This window comes from Populus alba, chromosome 1, assembly GCF_005239225.2.
Source record: "Populus alba chromosome 1, ASM523922v2, whole genome shotgun sequence".
In the NCBI taxonomy this organism is placed as follows: domain Eukaryota; kingdom Viridiplantae; phylum Streptophyta; class Magnoliopsida; order Malpighiales; family Salicaceae; genus Populus; species Populus alba.
Window position 1 is genome coordinate 31,952,949 of NC_133284.1, and position 17,016 is coordinate 31,969,964.

The 17,016-nt window shown below is 33.4% G+C and overlaps 1 protein-coding gene across 4 annotated transcripts; it reads left to right on the top strand.

Annotated features, from left to right (window-relative positions):
• Positions 1-9,769: 9,769 nt before the first annotated feature.
• LOC118055539 (nonsense-mediated mRNA decay factor SMG7) lies at positions 9,770-15,429 on the top strand. Of its 4 annotated transcripts, XM_035067462.2 has the most exons (8): positions 9,770-9,930; positions 10,984-11,093; positions 11,225-11,812; positions 11,909-12,031; positions 12,249-12,481; positions 12,572-14,498; positions 14,598-14,734; positions 14,853-15,429. In XM_035067462.2, exons 2-6 carry the CDS (start codon positions 11,025-11,027, stop codon positions 14,475-14,477), a joined length of 2,919 nt encoding a protein of 972 aa, XP_034923353.1. In that variant the 5' UTR covers positions 9,770-9,930; positions 10,984-11,024; the 3' UTR covers positions 14,478-14,498; positions 14,598-14,734; positions 14,853-15,429. The 4 variants fall into 4 exon arrangements, with proteins under 4 accessions (XP_034923353.1, XP_034923354.1, XP_034923352.1 ...); XM_035067463.2 differs by having other exon boundaries at positions 10,970-11,093; positions 12,572-14,734; XM_035067461.2 differs by having other exon boundaries at positions 12,572-14,734.
• The last annotated feature ends 1,587 nt before the right edge of the window (positions 15,430-17,016 follow it).

Below are 17,016 nucleotides of genomic sequence, written 5' to 3' on the forward strand. Positions count from 1 at the left end.
GCTTCTAGGCAAAATTATTATTTTCACGAGTCGTATTTATTATTATAGGATTGAATAAGAATATATTGGTATTTTAGCCTTTTATCTATACAATATAATATTTAAAAGTCATATTTTAAAGGCATTTTCATTTTTTAAACTTTTTTAACATGATAACATTACTGAGTTACTTTTAAAATAAATCATATAAAATCATGAGCACTTAAGTCTTTTGATAAATTAAAAAAAAATTATTGGTGTGTGTGTGGAGCGTTTACACCCTTGGAGCAACGCCTACGGGGCCTTCCAGGAGTGGCAACCACCGTCTCTGCCTATAGTTCATATAGAGGCACATCCACAAGGATGATGCATGTGACGCTCATTGTGGTGGTTAGACAGTGGTTTGATTTTTTCTCCACCCTTTTTCTCACTCTCTTCCACGCAGAAAACATGTCAGGCCACTCAAAATTAAAAGTTGTCCTCCATTGTTTTTCTTATTTCAATTGTGGCCCCTTTCCTTTTCAATTTTTTGCTTTAAACACGCTTGCAACGCTTTTTCTGGCAAAACTCGTCATACATCTGGTCTGCACCTCTTATAACTTCTGGTTCAGAGATCCCTCCCTCCTAGTTCGCCATCCAATTCCGCTGGTTTACCCTCCTCCACTTCCAGCTGTAACCAAGTAAGTTGGGCTTAAGCCATGTATACTGTGGGTGGGCTCAAAGTCCTTCTGAATATCTGCTTCCAGTCCTCTGCCGCTGGATCAAGGGCCCATTTCCCGGCAGAAAAGATGTGAACAGGAGTCGTCCCCTGTTTCTCACGTGACCCCAAAAGAGGTGCCGTCTTCGTGAATTTGGTCAGCATCTTCAACTGGTCAGACAATCTGCGTGGGTCTTGGTCATCCCATGTGTTGTGTGCTCTTTTTTATATTTAATTTATCATAATTGCAGTCCATAAAATAAAATAAAATAAACTTGGCTGGATTGATCAACCAATGCATGAAACTGTCTTAAAATTATTGCTTTTCCTGTCCGCGTGGGTGCCGCTAGTAAAATCATAAAAGCAATATCAGAACGGCAGTATCGATAACGACCTGGCCCGCCGGCAGAGCTCCTCCGGCTGTCGTGTCTCGCCATTCTTGGAAAAACTTGGCAGCCAAGTATTAGATAGATATAAAATTCAACTAATGTTTAGTTTATCTCTTGAGAAATAAATAAAACTGCATATTAGATTATACATCAAATTACATGCTTCGAGCAATAAAGCAGGCATGCATACAAAGCAGCATTTAATGATTAATAAAAATTAAAAATATGAACAGATTAAATCGTAATTGCCTGTTGAAACACAACTTGAAAAACTATATTTATACATGAAACGAAGAGGAAAATAACAACTTTTTATTTTATTTTAATAAACCAGCTAAAATCCTTTGTATATAGGCATTGGAAGAGAAAAATGATTTTTATTTTTCCAACGGGAGTTAAAAGCTATATTGCATTAATATGTGGTTATTTTTTTAAATGTTTTTCACTTGAAAATATAATAAAATAATTTTTTTAATTATTTTTAATATAGCGTATCAAAATAATTTGAAAAAATCAAAATAATATTAATTTAAAATAAAAAAATAAAAAGAATTTAATTTTTTTAAAAACACTTTTAAAATTAAAAAACAAATAGGATACTCTTGAAAAAAAAATGAGTTTTTATTTTTCCGAACAAAGTTTTATGGTTAAAATTTTGGTATCTTGGCAACTTTTTTTAAAATATTTTCAAGATTAATCTTTAATTTTTAACATTCCATATTGTAATAATTGTAGATCATTTCCTAACAAAATTTTAACCTAAAAAAAAACGTCATTAAACATGCCTCGAGCAGATTTTAATATGCCTTCGTGAGCTCCGACCTGGGCCTGTTTTGGCCCATGACCGGAGCAGTTACGTCAGCACTGTTACTGGATTGGCTAGTTCTTCCTTGTTTAATTTAATTTAATTTAATACTGGATGATATAGCCTGGCTAGGTTAAACCGATAATGAATGAATTGTTCTTCATTAATCCACAGTTATCTTATCATCGAAGACGCATTCTCATTCGAGCAGGTAAAGTTATATTAATTTAGATGTGATCAAAGGGTTGCTCTGTCAGAATTCAACTTTAAATCCTTTAACAATAATAGTACTCTCTTCCCCAGCATCCGTCCGATCTCCTTGATTGCTGACGTGGTGAAAGCAGTGTAAAGAGCATCTCCAACGCCGCTGTTAAATGGAGATTAAAAAATTAAAAAAATAATATTTTAACTTTTTTTTTTCTTGTTTTTCATTTCCTTGAAAGAAAGTCAAATAAAATGGTAAAATGATTTTTTTCCGCAAATATTAATTTTATATATCTTTTAAAAAAAATCAAAACTAATAAAATAAGACCAACAAAAGAATAAATCAATTAAATATAGTCAGATAAAAAAACATTTAAATCATTAAAAAAAATAAAACACTTATTTATTCTATTATAATATAATTAGTTTTTCAAATGGTTTTTTTTATTAGAGTATACATTGTAAAAAAAATTATATTTATATTATTTTATCAATTTCTCTTTTTAAAATAACATCTTTCATTGGAGATGCTCTTAAATGAAAGATTCTAAAATATTATTTTTAATATATTTTCTCGAGTTAGAAGGTAGTGAAATTAGAATTCATGACCATTAGATAATCAAAACTTTGATACTATATTAAAAAATTATCTTATCTCGTAAATTTAATTTATTAAGTGAGTCTCTAAAATAAGATTTAAATATGGAGTTTGTATGAATCTCAACTCAAAAGGGTATTAGTATATATATAAATTAAATAATAATAATTTTTAAAAAAAATAATTTAGAAAAAAAAAAAGTCAAGCGATGTTGGGTCTCTCAAGTCAGGCCAGCCTACCTCACTCATTCGCTACCCCCTCAGATAGGTCTTTTTTTTGTTTTTTTTTTTAAATCAAATAATGCATCGCTTGACCATAATCCAACCACTTATATGACTGAAAAATAGATCAAATGGTTCTTTGACTTGAAAATCTATTTTCAACTCTTTTTTACCTGAAACACCCAAAAAACATCATAGGAGCTGTGATAAAACCTACCATTGGCCTCTAAAACCCAAAAAATCATCTCAAACCCCAAATCAATCTAAAACCAAAAATCTTTCCAGGCTTAGATTTTTTTTAAGGCAATTTCAAGATAAAAAAATCACCTAATATGAACTCCCTTCATCAAATAAAACTCATTAACACAAGGATCGACCGTTTATAACATAAATCGATGTCAACAATATTTTCTTTATCTATACCGGAACGCAACAACTTCTCTCTTTCCTCTCTCAAACAAGAATTAAAAAATAACAAAATAAAATTTATATGAAAATAAAATTGATAAAATATTGAGGTACCGAACATTTATAATTTATAAAATATGAGGATCAAATTAAACATTTTGTATTAATTTTGAAACCATCACCCGTTTATGGTATTTTTTTCTATTTTGATCCCTAATCTTTCAATTTCATGATTAGCCGGCAAATTTTATTCAATTATCCTTGAATTTGATAAAAAAAAATGCAATCACAAAAAAAAAGAGGTTTAAGAATTGAAAATACAAAAAAATTTGTATATATAGTTCATCCAGTGCGAAAATGAACAAAACCCATGCTTTTCAGTTTTCTACTTGATATTTTTACATAAAAATCATTCAATAATAATATTTTGTTTGTTTGTGTTATCTGTTATGTTTTTTTTTATGGATTATTTTCATTAAAATTAACAATTACAAACACAGCATTTCAATAATTTCAACATGAATTAATAAGAATACCTCTTTGAATAAAAAAACAAGGTTCAAAAGCATTGAACAAATAGTTTTAATATATAACCAAATATATATAGGTTTGAAAACTACACGTCAATATATATTTAGTTTGTATTTCATTAATTTAAAATAGTCTTTTATCAATTCATATTAAGATTATTCGTGTGCTGCATATATGATGATAAACTTTAATTAAGATATTAATATTTTATAAAAAGATTTTCTAAATTAGCTCTTGTGATCTGGGCACTTTCCTGAGTAATTCAGAGTTAGTTTTCAAGGGAAAAAAAAAAGCGGAAAAGGTAGAACATGGCCATGATTTTATGACCGTCGGAGGTCAAAGATAAAACTATATTGACGGCCGTGATGAATTCAAACAGCGGCAAGAAAATTTCCATGATGGGTTCATGGAGAGCAGAGATAGGGTGTGGAATCATGGTTGAGTAGGCGCTACGTTATTTCCGATGCCTGTCCTAATCAAAGCGTGGACCGACTCTATAATCTTGCAGCCAGTCAGCGTCTGGCAAGTTCTTTGCTCACTCTCTTTCTCTGGCGCGTTCAAAACAACACTCGTTTTTCTTTACTAATATGAAAAACAACAATAATCTCTTGAAACATTTTAATTCTGTGCTTGTTATCATTTTCATGTGCCTGTTTTCTTACTTGTTAAGGTTGCTTTTGGCATGACATAGAGAAAAATAAAGAAAAAACACTGAGAAAATAAGATTTAAGAATGAAATGTTAAAGATTTAAAAAATATGAAAATAAAAAGATAGAATGATATGTTTTGAATAGTATATTGCAACCAATCTATTTAACTTTACAATTTCCTCTACGAGATAAAAAAAAAATTAATTGAACAATAAAATATATATGATGTGTCATTGATAATAAATGAAAGATACTAACTTTGATTTTTTTCAATAAAAAAAATATTAACATTAATTGATACACAACCCCACTAAATACATTTATTGTAAGCATGCATTGTATGTGAATTAATGTTAGCGCTGCTTATATTTTTCTTTAGCGATATCGGTCATTTTTCTTAAATAAGTTACCATAACATGTTAAAATTGATGAAAACATCTATGTTGAATTCATCAAATGATTTTTTTACAATGTGATGTATCTATATTTGTTGTTTGTTTATTTGTTTCAAATTGCTCTCCAAAGAATTAATTGTGAGAAGATTAAAACTCATCATCCATGAGCTCGGCCAAGTGCAAACCCCAGTCACCAGACCCACATGTGTCTAGGCTTAGCTAAACGCTAAACACAAACCCCTATCGATCTGGTAAGTTGTTAGATCATCATTCATGGGTGTAGCCAATATCTAAGCCTACACGTCTATTGATTTGATGAGTTGTTAGATCCATCATTATTGAGCATAACCAAGCGCTAAGCCCAAACATCTCATAATGAATTAAAGATATTTTATTCTGATGAGATTGTAAATTAGAGATATTTTATCATAATATAGTAGGCCAACATTTCTCTTGCAAGAAAGAGAAGCACCCAAGGGGCTATAATAAAAGATAAAAAAGATGATTGCATCAATTCTTAGAAGCCTTTTTCTAGAAAGTACAATCAATTTCTCTTTAAACCAATACTAATTTAATCTTTTGAGAGTTCTCAAATATATAAAAGGACCCTTATGCAAGTAACAACAATGATTTACCCGTGCTTTCACCAAGGAAGGGTGGGTCATATTACCAAAACCAGATTTCATCACTATCTTTGTCACATTTCATTTAAAAAGTTTAGATAATTGCCTTGAATTTAATTGAATCTTTTAAATGAATAATAACTCACATTGTCATAATCAACACAAACATACAATCATTGAATCCTGACAACTTGTAATTGAGTACAAGTAAGTTTATAATTATAACCTCTTGGGATAAAGAAAAATTAATTTAATTTTTCATTGTATTAGGAAAAAAGCTACAAGGTAAGAGAGGACTGTAAAATTAGAAGAGAATGATAGAAAAAAATATAAAGTAAAACTCGATAATAAAAAAGACAACGCAAGAGTATGGATAACTAATACGATAATATTATTTAGTACTTGAGGATCACATATTTCATTTTTATTTATTTTCATTTTCCCTCCTCTTTTTTAAAAAATTGTTTTAATAAAGATCTAACATCTAATTGTTTTTAAATTGGATTTTTTTAATGCTCATAGATAAATTTTCATTATTATCAATATTTGTGTTACCATGAGTTTTTTATTTTTTGTAAATTGTTCTTTCGTATAGAGGGGTTTTTTTTTTCTACTTGTTAGAGATTTTTTTTTTCCCTTCGAATAAAGATTTAGTGAGTATTTCAAGGTTTTTGTTTTTTTTTTTGTAAAATTAGCACAGTAATTATAAAAATTCAGTGGAAGAGCACTGTTTCAAAAAGATATGGCAAAATAACACAGTTTGACATTTTGATGCTTTGGAAGCGCAACATTTAGTAAGTGTCACTATTAAAAAGAGCGACAAGGTAGATATCGCAATTCTAAAGCATAACATTAATTAAAATTTAAATGCAGCCTGATCAAGAGGACATACAAACCATACAACCTCTCCTTATCTCTCTAAAACCATATGTCTCCCCTTACAATCTCTTTAAAAAATCCACCAAATCCTTTTATTTGCCCTTAAAACAACAAAAAATTGACCGTTCTCTTTGTCGTTGCCATCACTACCACCACCGTTGCCGCCGCCACCCCAACTTTTTTTCTACCTCTACAAGCAAGGTAAATATACTACATTGCTATAAATTTGTGTTTTGTTTGGTTGAAATAAAATAATTTTTTAGGTTGAATTTAAGGTTTATTGTGATTTTAGGGTTTGTTAAATTAATGTGAAATTAGTTAAGAACATCATTATTTAGAGATAATTTGATATATTTAAACATGACAATAAGTCAAATTAATTATGAAATAATATTTTTAATTAATTATGTGTTTTGTTTAATTGATGTTAAGTTGTTGAATTAGAAATTTTGTGTATATTGTTGAAATCAACTAATAATATAATTAACTACGCTTGATGATTTAAGGCAAGAGAGCACCAATTTGGTATTTTCTTTATAGGTTTACGAATTATGTTATGTGAATGAGCATTTGGATTGACACCCCCTCCTTCTGAATGAAAAGGGGGTAACAAACGTCTTAAATAGATCGATGAGATATTTACAACATCACTAGTTGATACTAACAAAGAGGTCTTACGAAGGTACAAAATCAATTATGAATTTAATGTGTTGATTATTTGTTAAGTTTGCATGAATTATTATGATAATTTTAATGTTTCATATAGGTATGTTAGAACATGTATACTCTATATGTTTGGTAGTGTGTTATTTATTTACCTAATAGAAAGATATGTGCCCTTAATTTTTGTGACTCTCTTTGATGGTTTTGATGTTATTCCTATATATAGTTGGAGATCTACTATCTTGGTATGCTTGTTCAAGCATCTATTTCTTGTGTTCATGAAGTGGGTCAAATGGGTTAAGAGATGTTTGCTATTTTTATAGGTATGAAGATATACTATTGTTACTTTAAGTTTTTTTATTGAATAACAATTATAATCGTGGGAACATCTTTATGTGTGTAGACCCCATATACCCCAATTGCCATCTATGACTGTCTAGACGAAAAGGGTTACATTTCATCTCTCACTCAGGTGCAGCTATAATGATGTTATTTTGAAATTATATGTATTTATATTGTATAACCGTAACTTTTAAAAAATACAATTAAACTAACATATTTTTAATATTAGGTGGTGTACTGATAAAGTGTTTTAAAATAATCCAACATATGTGTTGGTATTTTACCGGAGTGAGTTAGACACATAATATGCTATTCATGTATTTTTTTAATCATTCGTGTTGTAAAAATCATTACACTTCACTAAATTATTGTTGTTTAATATTTAAAAAATCAATATTCTATAGGTCATGTGAACACCTTACTCGAAGTAAAGATCAACGGTTACTCCGGTTGTTTGCACCAGTGGAATGGACATATGGACATCAGTGGTCCCGTTAATTTTTTTTAGAGGGTCGAGCTACATTGTCTAGATCGGGTAATGCGACAGTTCGATAACATACAACACATTCTAGTCAACATCAACACGAGTGATACATTACACACTGTAACTCGTCGGGGTAAAAAATAATGATTATGACTGGTTAAGCCAGCATGGAGCATAAGTTTCACAATGGGATGCATAGAGAAATGTGATATTTGTAGAGATGCATCACGTGATTACAGATGATGAAGATATTATTTGGTACATGAATATCACATGTCGAGTCATTAATCTGGATCCCATAAAGGTTTCTCCACCTAAACACATGCTGTATGAGCAACATGCCCAACAAATTCAAAATCTTGTAAGTAATAAAATCTTTTCATAACTATAAAATGCTAAACGTTGGGTTTTATGTATTAATCTTTTAATTTAACATTAATGTCTTATTAATATTAGGTTGGTTTCATGTTACGGGAGGGGCGAGAAGCCACATCTTATCTTCGTAATGTTAATTAATAAAGTGAAATTCACATTGTTGCATCTCGGTGGTTAAATGTTTGCCACACTGGACTTGATGCATTTGGAGAGAGGTTAATTCTTAATGATGACATTGTAGAGGACGAGGCCATTCAAGAAGGTGAAAAAGCTAGATTTAGTCGTGTTGCTGATAAGCCTGGATCGTCTAGTGGATGACGTAGACGCAAATAGATAAATGAGTTATGTTTATATATTTTGAGATTACTTGAATATTGTATCATTGAATTATTCTTGATTCATTTAAAATGTATATATTTTTTTTCCTATTATTGGAGCTACTTTGTTATTATGAAATGTAAGAATTTGTTGAGTTTAGTTATAATTTTTTCATTGGGGTTATTGTGTTTTTTAGCATTTTTTTTAAGCGGGATAAAATTTTAGGTATACTTTCTAAATAGAAAAAAACTTTGTCTAAAATTTATCAAAATTATAAATTTTTTAACTTCCTAAAAATCATAAAATAAATTAAATTTCAGAATAACAGAAACTATGATTTTATAAACTTTTGCAGTCCCAAAACACCAAAATTTTCTAGAACTAGACAATAGCCAATACAATCCGATCATTTTTACTATCGCCTAATCGTTTTTTAAAATATCTAGCTGTTTTTTTAAAAAGGTTAGCTAACTGATGTCGTGATTAAAAATAATGACACCTGATTAAATGTCATGATTATAGACATTAATATCCTCAAATTTTATTATTTCGTCAAATTTTTTTCATCCAATGTTACTTAGCTATTTATTTTTATTTTATAAACTAATTACCCAATTTAAACTATTTTCAATTGAATGAAGATTTAGATATTTTGACGGATATGGATTTTTCATTCAGTGAAGCTTAATAATGTTTGTTTATTCCTCGTTGATTCACGATGACTTCAACTCATATGCGATCACATGTTGCTACAAATTCCCATAAAAGCAGCTTAAATTTAAAAGTTTTATCAAAGCCAATGAAATAACCGTTCGGTGCTTGAAAAGTCTAGTTTTCACAGTTCATTCTCTCAATATCCTTTTTAATTCTTTTGTTATTTTTGCACAATTCTAATGTAAAAACAGTGATATATAATATATTTACGTCTTTTTTATATTAATGAAATATTATTTTACATTCTAAAAAAATAGTAATAGGAGAGTGAGATAAACTCTGGTGGCACGGAGCGTGAAGATTGATGATAATCAGAAAATTAATTAACAATAATAACACCAGATAATAAGACTTAAAAATCCTATTCGTCAATAGTGAACAAAACGGTGGCGTTTCGAGAATAGCAAGCCGCCTGAAAGAAAAAAGCAAAAAAAGAAAGAGAGAGAAAGAAATAGAAAGGAATTGAAAACGCATAGAATTTGTAGCCTCATCATCTCCTCCTTTTACCTAAAACACATCCCTCCCCCCCTCCCTCCCCCTCTTTCTCCAGCGAACCATCACCAAACAAACCCTAACTGAAAATCAAATTCTACTCATCGATGCTTTGATTAGAAGAAGAAGAAATTCTCTTTCCGTCTCAGATCTGATTGTTCTGGTATGCGTTGTTCTTATACCCTCTCTTTATTTCTTGGAATCTGTGGTTTCTAACCGATTGATTTTCATGTGTTTTTATTGCTTTGATCATCCACTCTTTGCAGATCGGTTAGTAGTCGTGTTTTATTTCTTCCTTTTCTTATTCTTTTTTTTTTCTTGCTTCTGGGAACGCGTTATTTTTACTCGTTTATGGATTTGATTTAAGAAATTCAGTCTCTGTATGGCTGCTGAGGATATTGAGGAAACCTTGCAAGAAAAAGAAATTTTAGAACCATATGATTTTTTCTTATCTTTTTTCTTTTAATTAATTTTTAGAATCTGAAATAAACTGAACTGTAACGTTCTCTCTCTCTCTCCCCTTTTAAATTTTAATTTTACTGCTCTCTGCGGACAGGGAAAATTTGAGATAGCCAGCTTTCTTTTATTTTCTTTGTTGTTTTTTGTTAGTAACCAAGCTGGAGAGTTTGTGCAAAATTACGGAGAATGACTCTTGACTTCATACTTCTTTTTTCTTAAATTTATTGATGTGTATTAAGGTAGTCGACTGAGAAGTAAGGCATATGATTTATTTTAAGTTTTATTGATATGCGTTAAGGTAGTTGATTAGTTTATGAGGTTTCAATTTTAATGGATTGCCAGTCATATTATAACAATGAAATCAAATATTTGTCGTAGTGAGTTGTGGATGTGCTGTGCAAGACCATGAGAAGGACATGAAATCTTAATGTTTGGCTTAGTTGGTCTTGATCGGTTTGTTCTAGTTTTTTCTTGAATGTTGAATGGTGTTTTAAATGCCCTAAAGAGGGGGAAGTGAATTTATTGTAGAGTGTGGAAGGTCTGTGGTGTTGTATATAAAAATGGGAATCTTTGTAATGAAACCTTAAAGATCGAATCTGATGTTGGATGAAGGTGACTTATTTTAGTTGTTTTCAAATGCTTTTTTTTTTATTCTCCGTTTCCTTTCCATGCTTTTCATTTATTTCTATAAATTCTGAATTTCTCTCTATATTGTTGCTAAGCTGTTCTAATTATTTTTCTAGTTTTTTCCCTGCAGATTGAGTGCAATTTCAAGTAGTCAAATACATTTGATGGATAATGATTGTGCAGATGGATAAAATGTCTGCTCCTTTACCACGGGAGCGAGCCCAACGCCTGTATGAGAAGGTATTTCCTTTTCTTCTTCTACAAACTCAGCCCTTTCCTTGTTATCTAAAACCCAAAACAAGGATCTTCCCTCTCCCCTTTTCTCTAGAGTGAAGCAATCATGGGCTTATTTCTATTTGCTTCTTGCACAGAACCTTGAGTTGGAGAATAAGCGCCGGAGGTCAGCTCAGGCTCGAGTTCCATCTGATCCCAATTCATGGCAACAGATGCGTGAGAACTATGAAGCGATAATTCTTGAGGACCATGGTTTTTCTGAGCAGCACAATATAGAATATTCTCTGTGGCAATTGCATTATAGGCGCATAGAGGAACTAAGATCTCACTATAGTGCTGTTTTAGCTTCTACTGGCTCAAATGCACCTCCAGGTCCGAAAGTTCCTGCACGACCTGATCGAATCAACAAGATAAGGCTTCAATTTAAAACATTCCTTTCAGAAGCAACTGGATTTTATCACGATCTGATTCTGAAGATCAGAGCAAAGTATGGGCTTCCTCTGGGTTATTTTTCTGAGGATTCAGATAATCGAGCTGTTACGGAGACTGATGTTAAGAAAGGTTTGGTCTCTTGTCACCGTTGTTTGATATACTTGGGTGACCTGGCTAGGTATAAAGGACTATATGGGGATGGTGACTCCAAAACGCGTGAGTATGCAGCAGCTTCAAGTTACTACTTGCAAGCTGCATCTCTGTGGCCATCAAGCGGGAACCCCCATCACCAGGTTTGGTCTCAATAGCACATACAATCACAGTTCTTTTTGAAATTTTTTTTATGGTGATCCTGATCTCCTGTTTGACAAGAGCTTTAATCTTTGCAGCTTGCCATTTTGGCTTCCTATTCAGGGGATGAGTTGGTGGCTGTGTATCGCTATTTTAGGAGTCTGGCAGTGGATAATCCCTTTGCAACTGCAAGAGATAACTTGATTGTTGCTTTTGAGAAGGTATCTTTTTTATTGTGATCTTCTGTTTTTATGTGCCTCATCTTAAAACTTGATTAGCAAATTCTGAGTATGGAGATGTAGCTTGACTTGTGTCCTGAAGGCTAAGTGTTCTGCTAAAGCTAAAAGATGCACAGATTGATTGTATAGTCATCTACATGCAAAGTTTAACCTTTTAATATTTCTGTTCAAGTTAAGGTCATCTTTTGTGTATTGGCAGAATCGTCTTAGCTACTCTCAGCTGCTTGGGGATGCGAAAGTCTCTGGTGTCAAGGATTCACCTGTGCGCGTGACTGGCAAAGGTAGAGGAAAGGGAGAAGCAAACCCTGCATCTAAGGATATGAAACTGGAAGCAGGTGCTGTCAAGGAAAAGACATCTAATATTCGTGAGATGTACAAGTCCTTCTGTGTTCGGTTTGTCCGACTGAATGGCATTCTTTTCACACGCACTAGGTATTTTACCTTGAAGTTTTCTTAATTTAATAGATTGTTAGCCTACTTCTGATGACTAATTTCCCTAGCGTCACTTTTTTCTTGGTCCAGCATGGAGACATTTTCGGAAGTTCTGGCACTGGTTAGCATGGGATTCTCAGAGCTTCTTTCTTCTGGACCAGAAGAGGAGCTGAATTTTGGTGCAGATGCTTCTGAAAATGGACTTTTTATTGTTCGCCTCATCTCCATTCTTATATTTACTGTTCACCATGTGAAGAAGGAGGCTGAAGGTCAGACATATGCAGAAATCGTGCAGCGTGCTGTTCTGCTTCAGAATGCCTTTACTTCTGTTTTTGAGTTCATGGGACACATATTAGATAGGTGTGCACAGCTTCATGATCCCTCTTCAAGTTACCTATTACCTGGCATTATGGTTTTTGTAGAATGGTTGGCTTGTTGTCCTGACATAGCATCAGGCAGTGACATAGATGAGAAACAGTCAGCTGTAAGATTGAACTTTTGGAATCACTGCATATCATTTTTGAACAAGATTGTTTCATGTTGCTCAATGTCTCTTGATGACAATGAAGACGAGATGTGCTTCTTTAACATGAGCCGTTATGAAGAAGGAGAAACAGAAAACCGGCTTGCTTTGTGGGAAGACTTTGAGTTGAGAGGGTTTTCACCACTTCTTCCTGCTCATACTATTTTAGACTTTTCAAGGAAGCACATGTTTGGAAGCGATGGCAGTAAGGAAAAAATAGCTCGTGCTAAAAGGATTCTAGCAGCAGGGAAGGCCTTAGCAAATATGGTTAGGGTCGATCAGCAAACAATATATTTTGATTCAAAGATGAAAAAATTTGTTATTGGTGCTGAGCCTCAAATTTCAGATGATGGGTTGTTGAGAGCTGCTGATGTGATTCAAGAAATGCAGCCTGAAGAAACAATGAATTTGGTAGCTTTGCAGCCTAATCCACACCCATACACTGAAGGTGAAGAGGAAGATGAAGTGATTGTTTTCAAGCCAGTAGTGACTGAGAAGAGAAATGATGTGCTTAGTCCAAAATGGGCCCCTCATGAAGGTCTGAAACCTAGTCGAAATGCAGCAGATGATTTGCACTTTTATGGCAGTTCTGTTTCAGCCCCTCTTGATAATCTTCGGCAGCAGGCTGCTTTTGATGCAGGTTCTCAGATATCTGTATCTCATGGTACTATTGTCCCTCCGCATCTCCAACTTATCCAGCCTCATACTTCAAAGTGGTTAGTTGAAGAAGCTGCTTCTCTTGCCAATGGCTTGAAAGGTGTCAGGTTCATGGAAAATGGGCATGTCATGGAACATGAGATGCAGAAAGATTTAGGCATGGCCTATCCTGCTGTTCGTCCAGTTTCTGTCCAACAATCTCTGAATGTAAATACTGGTATGTTTTATGGTCAGACAAAAGTGGCAGAAACTGCTGTTCCATCAAAGGTTGATACTTATGCACCTTCTGGGGTTGTTGCTGAAAGTTTGGCTGTGAAGACATCGGCAGCTTTGCCACCAGGTTTCAGAAAAAGTCCAGTTAGCCGACCTCTAAGGCACCTTGGGCCTCCCCCAGGTTTTAATTCTGTTCCTCCTAAGCAAGCGAGTGAACCAGTTTCTGGTTCAGTTTTGATGGCTGAGAATCCACTGCAGGATGATTATAGCTGGTTGGATGGCTATCAGCTGCCATCATCAGCAAAAGTCTCTGGGCTCAATGGTTCTGCTAATGTCATTTCTCATGCAGCACCACAGTACACAAGTAACAGCAATGGCTTGAGTGGGACAGCCAGCTTTCCCTTCCCAGGGAAACAGGTACCGCCAGTGCAAACCCAAGCAGAGAAACAGAAAGGCTGGCAGAACTATCTGGGTTTTGAGCAACAACGAGTACAGCAAGAACACCAGCTGCAGCAACAACTCATTAATGGAAACCAGCAGTTTTCTCCAATTCCTGAGCAATATCATGGACAGTCCATCTGGGGTGGTCGTTATATTGTGTGAATCAGCATGGAAGCATAGATGGTAAGATTCAGGCTTACACACTGCATCTCACCCATCATTGGTGTGTAAGCTCTCTTATTGAATGTTGTCCTGATCTCACAAAATTCCTTTTATCTTGAGGTTTTGAGAATGATTTCGGCGAATGTACTGCATCCTTTTGCTACCAAATACAAACTCCAACTCAGCAGCCTTGTCAAATTTAAAATTTAACTTTTTGTTGGAGAAAGCCTCCTTTGCGGGCACTTGCTATTGAACAGGTAAGTATCTATCTACTTTTTCGCTGACTAGATTATTCAACAAGCACTTGTTTGATTTGGTTAAGTAGTGCATTTATGTGCTGTATATTGCATGCACTGATTACCATCTCAAAAACAGATTTCGCGGAGCTCTCCTGCATGGAGAAGACAAGTATTGCAACATCCTGATGATGTGAAATTTGTAAGAAGTAAATGCCTGGTCTGGTTACTTGGGTTGGAGATAGAACATGTTAATAAGAGCAACTGTTGGTTTTGGGCTTATATTCGGAGGAGTCGGTGGAATAAAGATATGGTGTACTCACCATCCTACTAAACTTTCGTTCTGCTCTCCGTTTTCTGGATTACTGGTATAGTCTCAGTCTACAGTGATATGTTATAGCTTGCTCAACCAGTTCTGTGCCAGTTAACTTCAGAGCTCTAGTTGGGAGAGTGCCAGGGAATGATATCAGCGCCAGAAGCTGGAGGGTAGCATGTTGATATTATCAGAAGTTCTTTATATGGATGATTGGAAGTCTCATGTGCATGGTCTTAAGAGTCCATAGAAGAAAGACTTTTTATTTTTATTTTTATTGTATGATGTTATTTACGGGTTACAAGTGACCTGGTTCAGACCCTAACTTTCAGGAATAAGTCATTGAACGGTGTCCTTTCTATGTCAAAGACACTATTATGTTTGGAGTCATGCATTTTTTTTTTATGCTATATGTTTGTTAAGTCGCTAGTTTTCTTTTGGGTCAATGTATGGATGCTTGTCGGGCCAAATACGTGTTGGGCTTCACTTACAGGTTTGCTGATTCAAGTCTGCACCATGGCTCGTGCAACCATTTGACAACAATGTGTTTTTGTGTTTTTTTTTTCTTTTTTTAAATAATTTATTTTTTATTTTTTTTTCTTTTCTTTGAATTAATAATTTTTTGGTGTTTTTAGATTATTTTGATGTATTCATATTAAAAAAATAAAAAAATATTATTTTAATATATTTTTAAATAAAAAATATATTAAAAAACAATTTTAATAGCATTGGAGTGTTATTTATGAAGCCGAAATGTGCTAATACGTGCTCCGTTTGAAGTTTTACATCTTGTTGCTTAGGATCAACGAGCATTGTATGTGCTCCTCTAAGCCGGACACTACAAATGGATTCTCGATCAGTGGATTATTCATCTCATCTCACTATGGAATTGGGGTTGTTTTTTACTGCTTCTTGGCTGTGACAGCATTGCTCTTGATACTACTTGCCAGTAGCCACTGTCTTGCTGTGACAATTACTGTGCCGGTTTATAATTAATAAAGTATAAATGATCCTACATGCTTAATTATTATTACAATAACTCCCGCCAAACTAACTAAGAGCTCCTCCTTAATTATTTCTTAAAAAAGAACTTTGGACCTGAGAAAGAGGAAATGTGACAAATTAAAGGGGTTTTTTCATATTTTGTTTGGATGATGTTGCCATCGCGAGTTCAAAATTATTGTGAGACAGGTAGAAAGAAATGGTGAAATGTTAAAAAAAAGGGGGTCAGGTTTTAGAGTCAACCCAAGTTGATTTTTGTGTGGACAGAAGAGTTAATTTGTCAACCCAAGTGGCTAATTGACTACAATCTTTTCAGATATGAAACGTGAGGACAGTGGAAATCAAACTGTCTCGGTGAAAATAAAAATAAAGAGAGTTGGAGGATACTGTCCAGAACCTAACTTGGTTGATAGATGGAAGAGAAATCACACCATGTTTCCCAGAGCGGGACCATGGAGTTTTGTTTAATTAAAAGATGATGAAGAGGAGTGCTTTACCGACATCTTATCGGAGTCTTTTTCTAGGTCACAATCAGAAGACCTTAAGTGCAGGATTCACATTTGCAGTAGTCGAACTCAACACGCCGTGCAAGGAGTCGGTGCGTTTTGTCATTGCATCGATTTTTCATTTCGTGTACCTGATTGTTAGCCCTTGGCAGCTACCCCGGATCTCGGTACATTATTTTTATTTAAAATTATTTTAATTTGTTAACGTAAACAGATAAGAAACAATGTCTGAAGAAATAAAAAATGAAGGTCTTAAAATAGCTTCCCTCCCTTCAATTAACTTTCTTTACTTCACAAAGTATCACCATTATAGATTCAAGCATTTATTTGGCTGTACATCTTTCCATTTCCTTAATTGTTTTTCATTTTTTTTTTATATTTCTCATTAATAAATTTAATCTCTCTATAATAAGAATCATTAATATATATATATATATATATATATATATATATATATATCATCCCCTCCCAAATACAAATAA